The following is a 22,208-nucleotide window of genomic DNA, read 5'->3' as shown; positions in this document are numbered from 1 at the left end:
TTTTGTATAAAGTGTCATGGGATCTTCAATGCCTGTGTGCAAAGACTGGAACATGAGAATTTCCATTCATGGGGCTCAGTCCTAAAAGATACTCAACTTTGAAGCTTAGACCAATTATAAAAGCCATCTTCAGCTGGACTACCTGAGTGAATACACCTCACAGGCGCCTGTGACCTTGTGGTTGCTGACAGTGTCCAAGGGAAGTGCTGTGGAGGTCTCATCAAGAGAAGATTGTTATGTTCAATAACTTGAGTCTGAACTGCTGTGCAGGCAGGATTGTGTAGCAAATACTAAGGGTTTATTAACAGCATGGATGACTAGCAATGGACAGCTGTAACCACAATTTGCACTCTCTAATATCAAGTTTGAGGGGTTTTATAAAGGAAAACATTACATGAAAGGCATTGCCTTATCAAAGGAAATTATGTGGTATTCCAAATCTTATAGCATGATAGCTGTTGGCAAATATCATGTAATTCTAAGGAAGACTTAAACCAATATCATTTCCATATCTTCCAAAAGAAGGATTCTGAATGCAGATGTAAAAATGTAAGAATATAGGTTGTCTGTGCTTATTTACTTGTAGTCCTGAAACAGGTCTATGTCACAATAGTATTCACTTGCATGATTACATATTATTTAAGTATTTTTTTTTCCATTTTGCCTAATCTTTGCATGATGTGTTTGCCTTACAGTAACATTCAAGTCTGTAAGGATCACAGTTGTATCACAATCAGTGTTGCACAGCTAGAAAATAATGGCCCAACCCTTTTCCAAATTCAGCTAGAATTTTCTTAATTTAAGAATTCTGCTGAAAATGGTAAAGCCGTCTGGACTAGAAAACATTTCCTGAACATTGAGGTCATTTAACATATTACATAATCTAGTTCATGAGCCAATAATACTCTGTCAAAAATCAATTAGGTTTCATATTCCCAATATTTTTATTTGGAGTACGTAAAAAATGCTGAATGATTGCAAATTGTTGTCAAAAAGCTTATATTATATTATATTTTCATTTGTAGACAAATTTTATTTTGCTTTGTGTCTCTTTAATGCATATGTCATTGTTTAAGATCCCTGGTGACTATTGGGAGTGAACATGACTCCTGTAAGACTGTGCTTTGCTAAATTGGACAGGCCATGATTCTTTAGATAGACTTCCCATGTAGTGATATGTTCTAACGAGCCTCTCTTTCCTGCTTTGAATTAGTTTTTCTGAAGGGTGGACACCCTTTTTCTGCCTATAGGATTCAAGGAGTTTTGTGCCCAGTGAATCCCACACTGGATATTTCCTCATGTCTCTTGGAAAACAGTCTCATGATGGATACTAAGATCATATTTATCTCCTTTATGCAGTCCCATCATTTTGATGGCTTATAGTTATCCACTGAACAACTAATGTAACCAGATCTTTTTCTGTCATCTCCAGTTAATGAGCTCTCAGCTTACTGAAGACATTCCTGTTATTAGTATTTAAATGAATGACCTTCCCCTCAGTACTATTACATTCCTTCCATTTAGACCATTCTGTCATCACAGTCATATAATTCTTCCTCCATACTGTCCTCATCCTTCTTTGTATTGGCAGTACTTTTTTACTTTTGCTACCTCCATAAATTTCATCAGCATAAATGTATTTTTTGTACCAAGATCACTAACGAAAATATAAGTAAACTGAGATCAAGGATTGGTTATTGGTGCACTTCATTAATATCTTCTTATTTTAAATTAAAACCTTTATTGTTTCTCTAGCTTGCTCCTTAGCCTGAAAGAAATTCTGTCAGTTACTTTCTAAAGAACATGTACTGCATTTTATTAAAATGTGTTCATACACAGTTCTCATCAGCAAACCTTGGATATAGCAGGACTAGTTAAAAAAGATTAATTCCAGTAGGAAACAGATCTCCATACACCCAAAGGATGCCACTATCAAGGATGATGGAGGGTATGTATATCTCTAAAGAGCAGACACCTGACATGTTCTAGTTGTCTAAAATGGCTAAACCCAAGGATATCAAGAGCTCATCATGAAAGGTATCTGGAGTGTCCTGACAGGTCAGAACGGCTCATCAGCGAGCCTGCATTCCCTTGGGGAACCTGTAAACAGACAACAGGATATACTGTCCTCTTATCCAGCTGCCATTTCTCCCAGGGGCTTTCTTCCTTACAGCCACACTCACAAGCCCAAGCGTGATTAGGAAGGGCAAGATGTCCACAGAGAAGACAGAGGTCAGCACCACGCATATTCATTCTGCCTGGACAGAAGTGCTCATGGAAAGAGGCAAGTGGGAAGCAAGTTGAAGGAATAGCCCTGCTAGCAGAAACTTCCTTTGCTACCCTTTTTCCAGGGTTAATAACTGCAGACAAACAACCCACCAAGTGTGCCTGTTTCCTGCAGTAACGATGTGTGGCATGTTTCCACAGCAGCTGCTGTGCCCTACGGACCACTCTGAGCATTGTTGACCTTATTACACAAGGTCAGATCGCCTGTACCGCACCTGCAGACTCGGCAAACTTAACAGGGAGCCACAACACATGCGGCTTGACTTGTCACAAGAAGAGAGAGACCATGCAGCTGCCTAAACTGAAAGGCTGAGTACTGTATCTGCAAGAGAAAATTTGTTTTTTCTGGTAAAAATTGGTACTTGCTCAGACTGCATCTAAAACAAAAGATTAGTGCAGTATTTTATCATTTCCCACTCCTAAATATTAAACTTAAATCACATTTTCACAAGCATAATTGATAACAACACTTCAAAGAACAGTTTTGTAAAATGAGGCTACTTCTTCTTAGCCACAAAAAATTTAAGCACCCATCTATTTCAAAGTGTTTCTTGCTTATTCATTTTAATTAAAGAGAAAAAGAGAAAAAAAATAAGAATGGGAACTTTGTAAAATGTTTACATTATTATCCCATATATGCATCCCAAATAAAAAAAATCTCAATATGGATTTGTGCCTACAGTTCATTCTACATATCTTGTAAAAGATTGTGTTTGTGTTACTGGGGTTCCAAACATCAAAACACAATTGGTTGTCATGCCCTTACAATTTATTCATGACAGGTAAACAAAACTTTTTTCAATCTTTCAAGTTCACAGATTGACATCAAAATGTGCACTGAATTCGGCCAAATAATAAGTTGCTTGATAAATGCATAATAACACATATTAACAAATTTGTTTTCTAAATAATAACACCTGGTGTAATAGGTCTTTGCAGGTTTTGGCAGGGGGAAAACTGGGGCAGCTCTTGCATCTTAAATGTGTGTTTTAATAAACTGTGACTTTTCATCTTTTCAGATTCATTGCAGACAGGATGCATAATCTTTTCAATACAAGTGCTGTGTTTGAAAGACTAGGATTCATCTTTTTTCAATTGCTGTGCTGCTGGAAGAAAGTTGAACATAAGTTGCATTATTCTTTTTATTTGTAAGGATGTGTTTGCACTATTGATTGCCAAAGAAGTTGTAGTATACTATTTTTAGAATCTAGAAGATCCCACTTACAGCTACATTTTTTTGGTCCTTTTGTAATTGCAATACAGAATACTTATATTTGAGTATATATGGTCTTAGAAATAATGATTGAAAAATGTTTCAGTTTCTCTTTTTATTATGTAAAGAGACTAGCAGAAAATACTATCTTTCTCAGATTTGTTTTCATCTGAACAAATTGTATTTCCTTCTATATTTATCTTTAACATGTTTCATAATTACACAATCCTCAACCAGGGACCTAATGTTCAGATATATTATATCAGATATTATATATTATGCATGAAAACTGGTTCATTTTTTATCTTCCAATAATGATCATCAAGATGGTTCATTATTCATCAGAGAAAAATGAACTCTCTTCATATTCCAGTCATAGTACATTTCTGCCCTGATCATATACATAGAAGTCCATTGTCTAGATAAATGTCTAATCAAATATGACCAAGAAAAGGAATTTTCTGGAGAATCAACCCTTTGCAAGACATATATGCTCTTTCCAATTTCCACCTTTGAATTGTATGGTTTTAGCTCTTTTTGTCTTTTCTGGTCACAAAATTAACAGATACAGTCCAGAAGAGAAGTGATGCGCTGATCACATCATCATCCAATTTGCAGCTGGAAATCAAGTCATGAGAGTACTGCCCACTAAACCCCAGGTTCTGAAAACCAAAGATGACAATTAAATGACAGATCTTTTAGCTGTTTTGCTGCTGTTTCACAGGTAACACCAGCCAATGTACTAATTCCTGCTTCCTCCTTGCTTTAATTTTGTTGGATACAGCATGTAAATACATATAACAAATCATTCAAATTGTCCCTCTAAAAACAATGACCAAATGTCAGTACAAAAAAAAAGTGAAGAAATTGAGGCTGGGGGAGAAGTGAAAAACACATTTATTTATATCATATACTCTATGTATTATATGCTTTATATTATGTCTTCTGAGATGTCATCTAACACCTAAGTCTCTGATCATATTGCAGTAAGGTTTCTGTGTTCTAGTGTGTTCATATGGGTGTACTATGCAGAACTCCTTTTGGTTGAAAACCTTTCTGCAGTGCTTGATTTCAGATAAATACACAAATGCATATTTCTAGTGTAAATATAAATATGTATAAATATAAATTTAAATAAAGTGTAAATAGTCAGCTACTTCATAAACTACATATATATTAAAGATCACTGAAAGCCTAGGCTGATGGAAAATTAACTGCTAAGACAATCAGTTCTACTTTCAGAAGTTTATTTATCAAAATGGACTTCAAGAAATTCTTTGTTTTCCACAAGCTAGCTTTGTCTTGCAGTAAAAAACTTAACTGCGCCTGCAGAACAAAGTGGCCACTGTTGTTGCCTCTGAGCTCACTAGTTTTTTATTCAACCTATGTAAATACCACTGTCAGAAATTTGTAAAGTTTCTCTCCAGAAGGCATCATAACCATGCTGCATGAGCTTACTAGAATCTTCTTTATGGCCTGCCACATTCTGAGTGTCTTGCATTGCTGTATACAAACAACACAAGATGTGGCAGAGGCTTTGGGATAAAACAGAATCGTCTTGTTGGCCCCAAACAGCAGGAATTTGCTGGCAGATCCTGCTGCACAGGAGTTTAGAATTAATAATAAATGAATATTGGGAGAATAAGAGACTCGTTGTAACTATCCTTTTCTCTTACTATTACTGTTAAATAAATGTTAAGGTTTGAGATAAAGACCATGTTTGTAAAAGGTATTTGCATACAAACTGTATATTTCTGAATAATACTTTAATTTCTGTCTATTGACCTTTTAGAAAGAGAAAACCAGAAAGGAAAAAAATAAATTTTCTATTCGTTTCAGAGTTATGGAAACTTTACTACAGTTGCATGAAGGTTGAGTCTTTTGTCTCCCTTTAGCCAGAGAGTTCTATCCCCAAAATAGAAAAGGATTAGTAGACATTGGTCTGTTAGCATACTAGAGACAGAGCTGAACTTTTTGGTCATTTTGCACAGCTTTTGAATGCTGCAGCTATGTAAAAGTAGACCACAGTTCTTCTCCTGACCCAAAGTAATGAATGCTCTGTTCTAGGAAGACCTTTTCTACAGCATGAGGTAAATTGTGCAGGCAAGAGGGCTGTATGTACACTGCCCATTTCCACCTCAAACCACTAAATTGTGAGAAATACCAAAAGCAAACCTTCATCTGACATTTGTATGACATTCAAAACAGCAGTGGCAGTGATAACAAAAGATACTTCCAGCTGCAGGAAACAGGCCTGAGGAGTTCTGAATTTGTGCTTTTCAGAGTTAGTTTTTTTTGCAACTGAAACAAGTGAAAGACACAATTTCCTACCTAACACTTTTATAGTATTGAAGGTAGACAAAGAAAATATTTGCTCATCAGTTTTATTTTTGAGGCGTCTATTATTTCTTCAATAGCTACTGACTGTTCCTTCTCCTTCATTTTTCTTTTTTGTTAAACTTGTAAATGATACCAGAGAGTGCTGGACAGAAGTTTATATACTTAAGTGAACTTTGATTCTTCCTTGGACTTTAAGACTAATCTAGTGTAGAATGTGATTGACAAAGCATTTTCATTGATGTTATGCAGCCTTTTCAAGTTAGCCAACCTAAGCAAATGAGGTTGTTAATGTTTACTCTGGCCCTTTCTCTAAAATGGTTTTGAACTTTAGCAGATTTTATCAACTTACAAGGGTTGCCAAATTACATCTGTATTCACTAAATAAAAAATACTTATGTTTATGCAGCAGGGGGCTGCCTAGATCAGCAGTGCTACATGCACCTCTAAGAGAAAGCTGGGTTTACTTCATGTCTGAATAGTTGCAGCCCTTTTTGAACTAAATACTTTGGAGCATACCTACTTGAATTTCTTCCTTCTGTATGATTTCTGAGAATGGGACAGACAGCAGCTTTTGCAATCCATCCAGATGGTCACCATCAATATTTAACAAATAATTAATACAAATACAAATTATTAATGTCATGATGAGAAACTGTGACCTCAAAGACCTTGCAATAGCAATGAGATTTTGCAGACAGAGTGAGTCATGCTTTTGCTAATAGTGTCTCCCTAAAATCAGATGCAGAGTTAACAGATTTAATCAGAACTTTATAGCATCTGTAGTTAATAGAATCATAAAAATTAAAGAAGAAAACATCTTTCTGTCCTGTCCCAATCTAACTTCTACTCCATACCTGTACAACACAAGATTTTTTCCAAATGCCAAAGGAGCAAAACAAATACAAGCAAGCCATGCAGCAACTAAAGATTTTCCCCACAAGCTCTTTTCCTGCCAGAGCGGCAGAAGTGAAGCAATCCCACTGACTTGACTCCCAAGCAGACTGGAAATACACAGTAGCTCCCAACTTTGGTAAATAGTGAACTATGAGTATTTGAAATGAAGTCAAGAAAGTGAAGCAGTGAAGCCTCAGAAGATCCCTGAAGAGGTGACCCATTGCAAGGCACCCCCTTTACAGAGTATTGTCACCTTTTCCCTGCCCAGCTGCTTCCCCAACTCACAGCTGGCACAACCTCTGACTTCCAGCATGCCCAGGTGCTTTGGCCTCCCTTCTCTGGTAGTGATTTAATTATTATCTTCTCAACATTTCATTCAAGGAGATAGTTAAAGAAAACATTTCTTAAATATTACAAATAAATCATAGTATCATAGAATGTTAATGGGTTGGTATGGACCTTAAAGACCATCTAGTCCCAACCCTCCCTGCCGTGGGCAGAGACACCTCCCACCAAACCAGATTGCTCAAGGCCTTAATCAGCCTGGCCTTAAACACTGCTGGGGCTGGGGCATTCACAGCTTCCCAGGACAACCCATTCCAGTGTCTCACCACACTTACAGTAAAGAATTTCTTCCTACATCAACTTGGAAATATTTTTTTCTTGCCTTTATTTAGTACTGGACATGGAAAAATAATTCATGGAAAGGTTTCCTATGAAGAAGCTTTCAGTTTTCTTCCAAGCAACCTGAAAGGAACTGCTCCATTTAGTTTAGCCATTCAGTATTGACTACTCCAGCAACATGGAGCTGAAATGATTGCACATACCAGCAGCTGGGCCTCTCCTGGTGACTTTTTGAAATCCAATTTCATGGTAGTGCTCCGCCTGCAGCATTGCTCTGCAGCTACTTCTTAGTTCTCATTGCCAGCCATCTAACTGCTAAAGAGCCTCTCTCCCCAGGCTTCTTCAAAAACAGTACTGAAAGCTCAGTTTTCTTGTGCACCAGAAAAAAAGACAACTTAGAATCCTTGAAAATGTTCCCAGGATTATATTATTTTTCCTACCCAGGTCTGTGCAAGAGAGGCTTGTGTCATTGCAGAACATTAACTTCCTCTCACTTCATTCTCATTCTAAGCCAGTCAATCTCCTAATGCTTTGGACATAAGTTTTAGTGGACTGCATGTCAAGCAGAGAGCATTATCCCAGTTGTACAGTGATTATTTGGACTGCAACAGTTATTTCTGAATGAAAGTACTGGTAAATTGCCAACTGCTTTCATACAGATCTCCACTGTAATTGCTAGGTTACTGGTGAGTCCTAGGGCTGTATATGTATATTATCAAAACAACATTTAGTACAAATAAGTGATTCATAAGATCACACACTGTTAAATCACACCCTGAAAAGAATGGAGATCCTGTTATTTCCTGTTTTTTTATCTTTTTTCACTGTGATTAATGCTCTTCACATCTGCTTTAATATGTTTCTTAAATTTCTCTCTTTGCTGATATTAAAAGCAATGTAGAGAAGAGCTTTTTACTACCTGCCCTAAAATGTTAATGGTGGTGTAATATTCACTTTGTATTAACAGACCTAAACATCTACACTTCCTGTGTTTTGAACATTTGGAAGTATTAATATACTTTAAATTCACTACAGAATGTTAAATAGACTGTGAGGATTTTGAATGAGAATGAACTTATGATAAAAATGAAAAGTATTTACTTTTCAAATGTTTGTCACCATATCTGACTTATATGACAGTAGTTAACTTCTAAAACTCATATAATATTTGTTTCATTTTTTCAATGATTCCTATATGGTCAGGGACAAACCCCTTGCTCCTAATATGATACTTAGAGAAAAAATATTTTCTTATAATAAATAAATAAATACTCTGCTGTCTTTTAATAAAAATTTCATAAAACTAAATTATTACAACAAGGAAAAATTACTTTAAATTGGTGCCATCTTCAAGGGTCTTTTTTTTATTAAATCTTATCTTCTCCATAATGAACAAACGGTTGTCATTAAATGATATTTATTATTTTATATCAGTTATGCTGTATGAACAAAGATATAATTTGATTTAGAAATTCCATTAGGAGAATCAAGACCTCTTGTATGTAGGGAGGACCTTGTCATACATTTTAACTGAACTTCTAAAAATCTGCTATAAAAGGTAGGTTTCTGCCATTAGGGTACTCTGAAGAGCAACAGAAACACAGCCAGAAATTCCCTAGTTTGAACAATTCTTAAGTGACCATTCGAAACCAGAAAGTTTCATGAAATTATAAATTTGGATCCAAACACAATAAAATCCTGATAATCCACTCCTCAGAAGCTGTAATTATTTTAATGAGAGATGGAGGAATGTTCTTGTTTTCACTTCTCTGATTCTACTAATACATAACTGTAATTCATTAATTCAGGGTCAGACAATGAGCCTTTGAGCAATTATTCACATGAGTGGTCTCACAGAATTCAATGTCTTCATTTAATGTGCCATTAAAATGGTACATGGGTGCATTTAACTAAAGCAAACATTAGCTCACTGCAACAAACAACAGGTTGCACTGTATAAAGTGGAGATTACTCAGCCACTGTCCACTGAGAACACTGAGACAGGAATATGGCATCATGAATTTGATTTTTTTTGCTGAAAAAACACCTGAGCCTCTTGCCACACTCTGAAAACCACGTCGGTCCATTTCAGAATTTCAGACACTACTCTGCACAGTTTGCAAAATCAAGACAATCTCAAGAAAGGAAAGCCTAAGAAGAATTTCCAGAAATTCTTAGGCATTATGCTGGAGATTTTAAAGAGAAAACCAACGCAATATCAGCCAGATACAGAGGTAACTCAGTCTCACCTGTAATCTCACTTGCTCTATGTTTGTGTCAGCCACCACAGCAAGGCACCTTGTGCAGGTGTCAGAGCTACTACGGCTCCTTGCTGAAGTACAGCACAGACTCAGCACATCTTCTCTAATTAGATGTTCGCTCATTCTTGATCATGCCTCCTAGTCCAACACTCTTGTAATACATATATGTTTGGCTCAGATAAGGAAATTTCATTATGTTTAATGTGATAATGCAAAACTGGATAGAAAAATTATTTTCTACCAGTGCCTCTATCTTTCTCTATTGCACAGCTTATGACCAAAATTTTTCTGGGAGATTTAGGATATTGCCTGAAAGATGGCATAAAACTAAGTAGTATGAGCTAAATACCTGAGATCATCTCCATATACCTAATTCTTTTGTATATTTTAAAGTACACAATGCTAAAAGAGAAGACAGAAGAAGCAGAGACAATCTCCACTCAATTTCCTCACACAGATGCAGTTTGCATGCCTTGCTGAAGGCAGCCTTTATTTTGCCACAGTACTGAATGGAGAGATTTGGAAATGTGTGCTACTGCCTGGCTTACCTAGCAGCCTGGTGATTTCCTCAGCACAAATGAAAATCCAAATATTATTGCTTGTCCCAGAGGCACTCCAAGAGTCCCAAATCTTTGCAAGTAAAGTACCATCAAGGTCTAAAAGACTTTGCATATTTCCTTCCCCATCAAGAGTAGGGTATTCAATAAATTTTAGAGACAAATGTCCTTCAAGGCTGAAGATAGAGGCTAATGAACCTGGAATTAGCATAGATTAACATCATCCAGTTTTAAAAGGTTTTGAGGGAGTATAGCTTCAACCCAAACCCCAGAATTCATGTCTCTCATCACCATACACACTTTCATACCTGAAATTATCCTCCCCTGCCTCACATTAATTTGAGCCAAAATATTAATTCACTCCCCAGGGACCATTTCTTTGCTGTGTTCTGTACTGAGTGAGATATGTGTAATTCAGTCCAGCCGCATTAATTCTGTAGTTGGCATGCAAATGTCAACTACAACTGTATCAGGTGTTCATTGCAATGATAATTGGCATTAATGTTGGACTCTATAGTGGGCAGCATAGAAGAATCAAGAACTTGTCTCCTGAGGTATTTTTGGAGCCAGTGAAGTTCTGTAAGTCAGAAAAAGATGTTCCTCCAGGCAGTGATAAAGAGCAAACACCTGACTGTTCTGAAGTGAGCTTGGTAGAGTGTCAAAGCCTGAGGAAATCCTTCTGCCTTCATCAGGGTGAAGCTTTCCTCTATCGGTGTACAGTTTAAATCCCTGAGGACAAACAGTTCTGGACATAAGTTAGGGTAGAGAGGACAACATACACCCTTCTGCAAAGTGCATTACAGTTATTGATATGTATGACTTTTATAAATTACACTTTATGTGTTGTTGTGTCCAGAAGAGCTCCATCCTTCCTCTTCAAAATGTAATATATATGGAAAAGTAAATAGTCTTTGTTAGTTCTCTCACATTTATTCACAAAGAGACATCACAAAATCGAAGTTTATTACAGTAATCCTTTTGAAGAAGTTGCATTCCTCTTATCTGTCCTTGAAATTATTCAACTAAACTCAACTTGTCTGTATGAAAACCCAGAACTAGAGCCTCGCTTCAGGATGACACTGGAGAACTACTACATGGGGAATTTTTGACTTTTTTTTTTAGTTGAGGTAGATGGATCTTTAAGTAAGGTTTTAAAAGGATTTCTAGGGTCCAGAGACTTTTTATCCTTATTATTTTTAGCATTGCACAGAAATTAGTAACTCCAATGGGTTATGCACCAGATATTTTGCTGGGCTAGAACCCCAAATGCTATTCAGACCACATAAAACAGCTGTGTCTCACCACACTGGTGTCCTTTTCTGTAATATTATTGACAAAAAGGCAATCAACTGAAGAGAAAGGAGAACAGTCCACTGATACTATTCCTTAGTCTCTGAACTGTGATGTGCTTGAATCATTCAAAGAAGTTTTCTAGTATAAAAAGCCAGATGAAATTCAACAAAATACTTACAGTTCTTTGCATTAGTAAAGGAGTTTCAGAACAACCTATCACTTCATCATTAAAATTTGATTCCATATTGATTATGTCTTCAATAACTTCTTCCATCTGATAAAATAATATTTTAAGACAAATCACTACAAATAATAATGGAAAAAAAGTTATTTTTAAAATACAGAGGAATTAATATTGAATATATATAACAGAAATGAAACTGAATTTCAGAAATTTATATCTTAAAATTCAAACAATTTCAACACTTCTATACAATATTCACATTTTTTTTTACCTCTTGTGAAAACAGTTGTGGTTTAGATAAGATACATCTTTCTCTAAAACACCAGCCCTTGGTCCTATTTTAACCCCTTATTGCAGCACCACAATCAGGTGTCAGGAGTGCATTGTTAAGCTGTAACTGTGACCTGTCATCTTGATCAAATGTGTCATATCCACAGTGCATTGCTGCATTGCTGCAGGAAGACTGGAAGGAACCTGTGGCTCTGCAATTGTATGAGACACTAGAGGTTTGGTGCTACATGCTGCCCTCTTCTACAGGTAGAGGTTTCTTTGTTTAACAGTACATAAAATATTTTTCCAGACAGCCTTCTGGTCTCACTTTTGATCTAATCTGAGCCAAAAACTATTGAGGCAGAGGGAATAGCTCAATAATTACTTGGTATGAAAGAGTGAATACTTTCAAGGCCTATAGATACATACAGATTTGGAAAAAGTACAACGTGAATTTTCAATGATAGTTATGGTCTGGTTCCATTCACAATATAATTTTGGGAGAGATCCCCATGACAAGCAAGTCACTTTTAATTCTACTATCTGCAGCTCTTGGGAGCTGAAGGAATTGTAGGTGGTTCTGTGCAACAAAAGTATCACACAGATGTGGGACCTTTCAACACAGACTTTTAGGCCACAAGGCCCAACACAGCTCATACATGCCTTCCTCTCCCTCTCTAAAACCAAAGTACTGTGCCAGGAAATGTGTCCAGACTTATCTAAGGAAATACCTTCAGGGCCAAAACGATACCAAGAAATGCTGGCAGTTAAACAACATGAAGAAGTGCAGTTTACTGCACCAACCTGGGTGTTGGCTCTGTGTTATTTACTAATATAACTATAGCCTACTCTCAACCACAGGGCACACCCACATTAAGAAATTACACTGTGACAGTCATCCCCCTGAGTCTGAGATGAGATTATCCAAATCATTGCAAAATTGCCAGGATCTTGCCAGTGCCCGCTATCACCCTCCCAGTCTTCCCCAGGTGCCCTCTTGCTCACCAGGACAGAGGGTGACAAGGGCAGATCAGACCCAAAATGCCTGAGAACAGTTCCAGAACACTGCACTTTGCCAGCATGGAGGTGGTCACACAGGTGTCCACAAAGGCCATTTAAAATAGCTTTTTAAAATAGCTCCAGTAATCCATAAATCTGACTTAAAATGTCAGTTGTCAATGCCGAAGGAATGGAGAGGCCCCAGATGAACTCTCCAAGAAGCTTTATGGGCCCCCTCATGCTTAGCTACATAACACCCAAATGCTCAAATGAGTCACAGTGTATTTGTCAGATTCTTCTGTTCTATTAAAGTCAAAGACATGATACAGCATCTCCATTTCTCATTTCTGTAGGAATTCCCCTTTCACCTAATAAACAGTCCCTTTTGAAATCCATTGAAGTACTAAAAGCCATAATGACCTACATCTCACACTGGCTAAGAATCTGATATTGTATTATAGCTGCACCTCTATTAAAATCCATGGTGGCACTAAAGTTGGCATATCTTTGCCAATTTACTCGAGATAACCCATATAAAAATATAACAGCTAACTAAAAATGAGTGATTGATTTTTTCAGTAATATATTTAAGGTAATCAGTATTTAACTTTTTTATGCAGCTAAATTAATACCTTTAGACAGAAACAACTCCCATCTGAGAAAAGGATGTTTTTTCTTTGCAAACTGCATATTCAGAAAATGTACAGCAACATATGACACATGTATAAAAAGATGCAATGGTACATTTTATCTGGCAACAGTCTAAAAGCTTGATCCTGCAGTAAGCTATTCACAGACACACAAGGGAATAACCCACATAATTCAAAAGGATACAGAAAGCAAGTGTCATAACCAAAGGCCCCTTGAAAGTTAAAAAAGTCATCTCTTGCCCACTTGTAGTGCAAGGTGGGCCATGTAACATTTTTGTAGAAGCAGACAAAGCCCAGCTCCCCTTTCCTCGACCCAGCTCTGCCCTACCGCATTTTGGTGTTCGCCCCCCAGGGCCAGCAGCTTGGTGACAGGGCTTTCTGGAGCGCCAGGGCTGCTCACTGGAGGCATGTGTGCGTTCCGGAGAATGGAGCTCACTCCCACCGGCTGGATTGTGTGAGAGTGGGACAGGGAGAGTGTCTGGCTGCTCAGCTTGGTATCAAGGGTCAGGTACTGCTTCACCTGGTGCCTCTGGCTCTGCTGGATGTGGTATCTAGACTGATTTTCCAAGTGTGTTTGTACCTGGGAAGGAATGGAAATAATTGCTGAAGATTCAAGTTGCTTGGATCAGTAGTTATACATGTGCTCACTTAAAAACACTTCAAAACAATAGATTCAGCTTTAGTAAGTCTTGGATAGAATTATGATTTTTTTTTTTTTTCAGTTTCACACACTTACACATTTTATATTTGTTTACCATTTTCCCCTTGCACAGCTGAACAAACACTCTGAATAATTTTAAAGAAAAACAGAATTAAAAAAGATAACCATGATTCTGAGAAAAGACCGGAAATATGCTACACATTTTTCTCAATTAAAAGTGATCTCTCTTGAGATCCCTGCAATCAAATCTACATGCATATAGGTACTGTAAAATTAATATTGACTCTTTTGTACATGAATGAGTAAATAAATGCACAAAGATATATAACACCAACCAATTTTAAATAATATCAACAGCAACATTCACACCTCAATCCACATTTGTCTCACCTTGTAATAAGTACAGTCATTAAAATGAGGCATTGCTGTACTTTTGCCATAGAGTCCAAGCTATAGCTCTGAATTACTGCACACTATCCACAAATTGTGCAGGCCTCTTGAAGCACCTCTTGAGGACAGATCACTTTTTTAGTGGATTTGGCTTTATAAACTGAGTGGTCATGCCAAAATGGCTGATTTAGACTTTGGGCCATCCTTTGATTACAGAGATTGACAGTTGCTACTTCAAACAGTTCCCAGTTCAGATCAATGTCACATTCCTACAATATAACTACCAGAGGAGCACTGCATACACAAACCTTTCTGTCATTTCAGCCCTGTGGCTCTCTCCTCTTCCTATGGCATGACTGGTCACAAGTGTCTTGTTATAAATTTTTCTCAAGTGGCCTCTGTGTAAGCATGATTAATATTTATTAAATAGCCAGACTTGCTTTGAAGACTTTTTCTAAAAGAAATGTAGTCATTTAAGCAAATTAAACAATTTAAGCAAACTTCTTTTTGATTCCCCTAAAATATATACGCAGAGATAGATAGCCATAAAAGCAGTTTTCATTTGAACTAGTTATATTTTTGTACAATATTGCAGTACCTAGTTTATTTTTAATCATTGTAGTATAATTTTAATTATGTTTCTTTAATTTTCCATTCATATAAAAAAGACTAAGCTATGCAGTAATGAATATGAGATTAATTATTTTGATGTAAGGCCTAAAGTTATTAAATAATATTCCATTAAAATAATGATAAAATCTTAAATGCACTGTTTGAATTTTCCCCAGGTTTATGTTAGGAAGGTATGCATAATATATAATGGTTGCAAAAATTACATGTATATTTGGAATTTACTTACATCATTATTTGTCTTAACTTAGATTTTTGTGTTAGTTTTAGAAAGTGCATAATGCGCTGTTTAAGCTCTGATTTATCATGTGTAAGGACACATGTAAAATCATAACAAATAATTCAGATACTAATTCTATTTAGTCCTTCATACTTAAGCTCATATTGAAAATTAGATACTCAAGTATTTTCTTAAATGATAACCTAATTAAATCTATTGCATGTCAGTTCAACCACAGTATTATTTCTGGGCAAAATCAAATCTACTAAGGGAACTGGATGGCTGGAACAGGGATTTCTGTGTACCCTCATTTCTTCTGCTCTTCCAGTAGCATCCACGGACAAGTCATGATTGGACTCTCACTGACTGAACCACACAAAGTCACCACTTGGTTACCCAGAGCCTTCTGGTAGCTAAACTCATGAAGATCTCTTTGCAGTACTGCAGAAGCACAGATTCTTTATGCAGTATAAATGGGACCAGCACATAGGCAACAATTGAATTTACTGCATTTCACCCCTATTAATTTTTGTATTAAATGAAGCTGATGAACCCTTTGTAACGTGCAATGAATTTCTGCCTTACAATTTCTACAGGCCTACCTGAAGCTTAAAATCAAGATTATCCTACACCTTCAAATTAAATGAGAAACATAAGAAAATTTCAGTGCCCAAAATCTATACTGTCTTGTTTTAATTTGTTTTTAATAAAGAATTTTTATAGGTCTGCTACAAGAAAACTGCTGAAAAATCAATGGCTTGCTTTTTGTTTTTTTCCTCTGGGCCCCAGATTGCTAGTGGCAGACCAAAATCTCAGTACATCCTGTTTTCTAAGTGAACCACCACAGGGCCATCCCACAGGGCAAAGGGAAGATCTTTGAAAGACATTCAGCTAACTGCTGATGTGGTAAAAAGTAGTTTATCACAAGTGCTTATTTAGTATGATAATTTTTCCGTGATTAGATCCTGTCCTGAATTTACACAGGCAGAAAAAGAATCACAGCTTTGCTGATGTGATCTATGTTGCTGTGGTTTTGGAAACCTTTCCACCCCTTTACTGTGCCAGCTACAGTCATTACAAAGCAGAATCTTTGAGGTTAAAAATGGATCTATGCCCTGATTTTCATCTTTATACATTCTAAATAAACCTCAGTACTTACTGATAAAGTAAAGCACTTTTTAAAATGTAAACCACAATGTAAAGACAAAGCAGAATGTGTAACCTATTTTGTAATCATATTGTTAAAGCACAGTAAAAGCAAGCTGGGGGAGGGGAAATTCAAACTACAAGAAAGAAATATTGAGATTGCAAGTCAAGATCTCTAAACATGGAACATATTTTTAAAATTGTGCATATAATATGTGTGAACTAGTAGCAAAAAGTCAAATCCTTGTAATTTTATAAAACCAGATAGCACAGTGTCTCATTCCAAGTATGACTGATTTATTCTCCATTAGGATGTTGCATGACTTCTGTTATCTTTTATCAGTGGTATGAAGGTACGTTTCAACTTAGATTTTCTGAATATTGCAGATGACTTTAACTCTTTTAAGTAAGTATTGCCAAAATTCCAAATGTTAAACTTTGACTTGATTTTGAGCTTCATTTTAACGATGCACAAGGAGCAGTTAAGCACCGGCACATGTTTCCCTGGGAGGCTATGGAATCTCCATCCTTGGAGATTCACAACACTTTTCTGGACAAGACCCTGAGAACCTGAAGAAGCAAAAGAAATCTAAAAACAGACAAGGAAATTTGAGTTGATAGTCTACATATAGAAACTGAATAACCATTATCAAGTCTGGTAGAAAAAGGATGGTGTCAGGTTAAGAAGTTCAGTGAAATAAATGCAAAAAGCAGAAGACCCGAAAGATCAGTTCCACATAAAGTAATACTACAAATAAAATAACCAAGATCAATACAGACTTAGCTGCTTAGAGACCTTAATCATGTGCATGTTTTAGATCTGCAAAACACAATCCTTCTCAAAAAGTACAGGGGTCAAAAAAAAAGATTTTCCAAAGTAGAAGAATTTTTATTTTTTCCCAATAATCCTAGTATGGTATCCTCCAGCAGTACTGGGAGACCGATTTTTCAATTCAGAATCTTTTGAAAAATTCCCATAACCTGTGATAATATTTTACCAGAGCCTATGTGGAATTTTATGATTCAGATGTTGATGCTGGTATACCTTTTACTGCCACAACAGTCTGAATATAGGGTTGCCTTCCTTTTTTTTATCTCTGTGGGACAATGAATATTTCATCCTTTGTTTTAAGCAGAAAAGCATGAAGGATTTTCAGGATAGTGTGTCCAATAATCTGGCACATCTGTGGATCCTGGATTCTCACCTCTGACAGAAATTAAGCAGTGTAATTTGATAAAGGATATCTCCTAGCTCTCAGCAAACCATTTTCTATTAAATGTCTTTCTGCCATCCAATTGCTTTGTGAGACACAAATGCAAATATTATAACTCCACCAGTTCCAAAAAGTTGAAACAGAAATTAAAACTTTGAGATGGATTTTGTAATCCAGAAATGGATCTCAATGCACAGGAAACTGATTGTACCTATTTCTATTTTATATCTCACTGACAAGCCAGTTCTGGGAACAAGAACATAACAGCCTTTCAGAATTACAGATGCATATTCAGACTTCTTCAATTGCTCTTTCTAATTTGAGCACACATCATCCTGTTGTAACACTGCAGTACAGTTGTGCAACATGTTTTCCCATATTCACACCAAGTTTGCTTTCATTTTTAGTACATTGCACAATGGCATAGTGAGACTTTCAGTAGTTTATTTACATAAAATGTTTTACTTCACAGTTTGTTGATGGAATTTTTCTTCTGCTAGTAAAAGAATATATAGCATGTCAAAATTAAGAAAAAATACCTATTTAGGGGACCTAAAGAAGGAATGAAAAATGACATTGATATTCCATTAAGCAGCAGGGCTACGTCTTTCTTGGTGTTCCACTAAGAGCAAGCAGGTGACATCTGTATTCCCAGGCTGCTCAGCCCCACATCATTCCCGAGAGAAATAATAGGAAAACTGAAAAGAGATTCAATTAATAAATTATTAAAAGATAGGAATATAATTAATGCTAGTCAACATAGTTCTGTGCAAAATAAGCCTTGTCAAACAAATCTACTTCTGCTCTTTGATGAGATTTTAAGTTAGGTTGCCAAAGGTAACGATGTAGGTATAATACACTTCAACTTTTGTGTGCCTTTTGACTTAGTATCACTCAATATTCTAATTAAAAACATAGCACTGCACAGTATCAATAAAGCGTGTTTTAACTGGATTAAGCATTGGCTAACGAACACGCATAAGAGAGTGATGAGCAAAGGCTTGGCATCAGAAAGAGGGGCTGTTCAGTCTTGTATTACTGAATTTACTCTATTTTACCATCAGTGATTTGGGACTAATGAAAAATAAACTAAAAAGCATAAATATTTTTAGTTCCCAGTCAGAGTAACACAAATCTGCGTATACTGGAGGTAGAAATCCAGGATGCAGCAATGAAGTGAACACCTTGAGCGATGAGTCTGTAAAAAATTTGGGGTCAAAACAAGCCAGCAACTCAGCAGGAGTGTCCCACTCATGCTATAGAAGGAAAGAAAAAATTGCATTAAAAAACAGTGAATAGGAGTCTGGTTTTACTCTGCTTTTATTTATAGATCAGGAAAGATCAATAATGGTAGCCTAAAAATATTTCTACCCTAAATATTTTTGAAACATTGTTGAAAAATAGAAAGTATGTAGAAAAGAGCTATGGAAACAATTGAAAACTGAGAAAAGGGTATTTCAATGAAAGCTTAAAGCTCAGTTATGTTCTTCTTGTCAGTTTGTGAAAAAAAATTGTGAAATTCATGGGACATGCTGAATGTGAAAGCTAGCACAAAGGGCATGTTAAGAGCCACTAGCCACAAGCTGAAGTGAGACAGAAGAAATTGTGTGCATAAATACTGAAGTACTCAAAAGGAAGTGCTCTAACTACTGTTTTCTTCAAACAAAGGATCAATAACTTTCTGGGAGAGATAGAGTATCCAAATCCAAGGTGTACTTTTATCAAGCATATTCCTGGACTCAAAGCTGAGTACTATGGTAATAACTGGATGCAATACAAAAGGCCATGACTTTATAGGAATTAGAATGAGGGGTCTAATAACTCTTGCTGTGTTTAAGTTTTATGGGGTTTTGGACCTGAGAGCTGGTTATTTTAATGGCAACCTTTGATGTAAATTCACTGAATTTAATAAATGCTTAAATCTCTGCTACAAAATAATAAGCTTAAAGATGACCGTAGAACACTGCACAGAACTCAGCAGACTTCACTGAAGTTTGCCATTTATGCTGGATATTACTTTGTTTCAATGTTTTTAATAGCTTTTGAAGAAATTTTTTTTACCCTGATAGGATTGCATCATTTATCATCAGTCCTGAACACAACGCCTCTCTGCAAATGAGTGATGGGACTTCATGTTCTTTTCAGCCACTGTACTAGAAAATAAGCATTTAATTATCCACTCTTAATTATTAAAATGTTCCGTAAGTACCCAGAAATTTTAATTCCATTTTAAGATAAGAAACACAGTCAAAACACAGACTATTTTTGCTCTGTATCTGAGGACTTTCAAATGTATTTTAAGGGTTAGGAAAAAAAAGCATTTTTAGTTATGAAATAATCCTTTTTAACATCTATTACAAATGAATATCAGTTGTTTGTTTCTCCTGCTGTCTTTATTAAACGTTTTTGAGGAAAGACTATTTGCAAAATTATTCCATAATAAAATGAAAATTCAATTTAACTTGGGAATTATACACTTCTGTTCTATCCTAAAGACTATCACCAAATACTGTAGTTGCTCACTTTAATGTTTCATTTATAAAAGCATGCGTGATTATGCCAATTAATTACTTAAGCTAAACACAGTAATTAATTTTTTAATGTGAATATTTTTCCTATAGGAACTTTGATCTGACTAGATGAGACCTTCCCATTAATATGCATGAAGAAAGAATACAAAAGACATCTAGTCTGGAAACTTACATATACCCAACTGTGTTTAGTTGATGCCTTACAGTAGCTTTCAGGTTAAGAAAAAATTCTCATATGACTCTAATGCACTATTTCTCATCTTATTTAACCTTTGACATCATATTCATCAGGAACTTGTGAATATGCTTTCAAGGGTGGAGGAACCGAAGAAGAAACATTTAAAAGTTCATTGACAAAGACCATGTCTTCAACGATGACTACTTCTTGTGTATTTTGGTCTCTCAATGTCTAAAAATAGCTGATAAATGTAGGGTAGAGTAGGAGTAATTGGAAATTCTCCATCACACTTTCAAGAATTATGAAAAGCAAGAGGAATGTGGGAGCAAAACAACTGCAAAACAGATTTTCAGAAATCAGTGCTGGGTGAGAAAGCTTTCTTTGCACAGAATAGGGAGCAAAACAGTGTTTCTCTGAGGAGGAGAAAGGCAGCAGAGCTCTCAGGGATGTGGCTAATAGAAGCTAGATCTTACAGCTAACCATTTCCTGACAAATCCCTGTGCAGGCACTGGGATTTTGATAACATTTCCCCATTGTGGTATTCTCTAGCACTCACTGAACATTGATGGAGCTCAGTCCTTTCAGGTATTCCTCTGTGCTAACCTCCTTGTGCAATCAGAAATGACTTGGGGGAAGCCAACTACCTGCACTGAGCAACTACAGAGACATTATCAAAGAGAGCACTTCCATTTGCACCCGTGTACCTGAGACACTCTTGGCTTCTTAATTGAACTCCTGCAGTTAAGATACACACAGCTCTGATGGCTTCTTATCCATCACCAGCTTGACTTCTGAAGAAAGGATCCCTAAGGTCTTAAGGCCAGCTTGTCATGTTTTAAAATAACAATGAGTCTCGATGACTTTATGGTCTTCACTGGTAGAAAAGAATCAAGTTTTTAACATTGCACTATAAAAACATCTTATAAAGTTAAGCAAAGCAAACTACAGGAAGTATTTTTACAAAACCATCCCTTTGATTTAACTTGGAATTTAAGTTGAAAATCTAAACTGTGAATAAAACCAACCACTACAAGTAATAGGCCACACAAGCATAACAATGGTTCACAATCAAATTAAGAAACCCCAGCTAATATCCTTACTTCTACTCTGCACAGTGACCCTGTCCATGCTCTCACTGATTCATGAAATCTGTGAATATAATAAATCTTTACTGCTCCTGTTCCTCTTTATTGTTGGTGTTATTACAGGACAGTGAATATGACTATTGCATTTCAAGAATGTAAAGAAACTTTTTGTATAGCTAGCTATAATTTAAAGAGCTAAGTCCTGATACCTTTATTTAACTATTTGTCTTTGCCTCCACAAGTTATTCAAATTAGGTCAGCTACTAAGTCACTATTAAATGGAGAAGAGCATACCACAAACAGGCTCAAAAATAATCAGTTTTGAATATAGAAAGCACGATCATCTCCTTTTAAATTAAAAATGTTAGTGTCAGTGAATTTCCATCAGTGTGGGTTGTTCAGTCCTTGCAGGAGAAACTAAATAGCAACACTAAAAGTTCTGTATTTGTCAACACCAATGACTAGCACACACACGCAGAAATTAGTTATAGCAGCATGGGAAATCTGTCACCATCAGAATGATGTATTTTATTCAGCAGTTCCAGATTTTCTGGTAAGTGCCATACATCTAAAAGAAATCTG

The 22,208-nt window shown here is 36.2% G+C and overlaps 1 protein-coding gene across 3 annotated transcripts in view; it reads right to left on the bottom strand.

Moving 5' to 3' along the window:
• Window positions 1–22,208, bottom strand: part of TFEC (transcription factor EC) — a 59,572-nt gene that overhangs the window by 19,347 nt on the left and 18,017 nt on the right. For all 3 annotated transcript variants that reach the window (XM_015629505.1, XM_033514685.1, XM_015629506.1), the window contains 2 exons: window positions 13,900–14,151; window positions 11,647–11,742 (listed from right to left, as the gene is read on the bottom strand). In XM_015629505.1, coding sequence (XP_015484991.1) covers window positions 11,647–11,742; window positions 13,900–14,151 — 348 coding nt within the window. The remainder of the gene's footprint in view (window positions 1–11,646; window positions 11,743–13,899; window positions 14,152–22,208) is intronic.

This window comes from Parus major, chromosome 1A, assembly GCF_001522545.3.
Source record: "Parus major isolate Abel chromosome 1A, Parus_major1.1, whole genome shotgun sequence".
Classification (NCBI taxonomy): domain Eukaryota; kingdom Metazoa; phylum Chordata; class Aves; order Passeriformes; family Paridae; genus Parus; species Parus major.
Note: the sequence above shows the minus strand (reverse complement) of the source record. Positions and strands in the feature narration are given on the sequence as shown.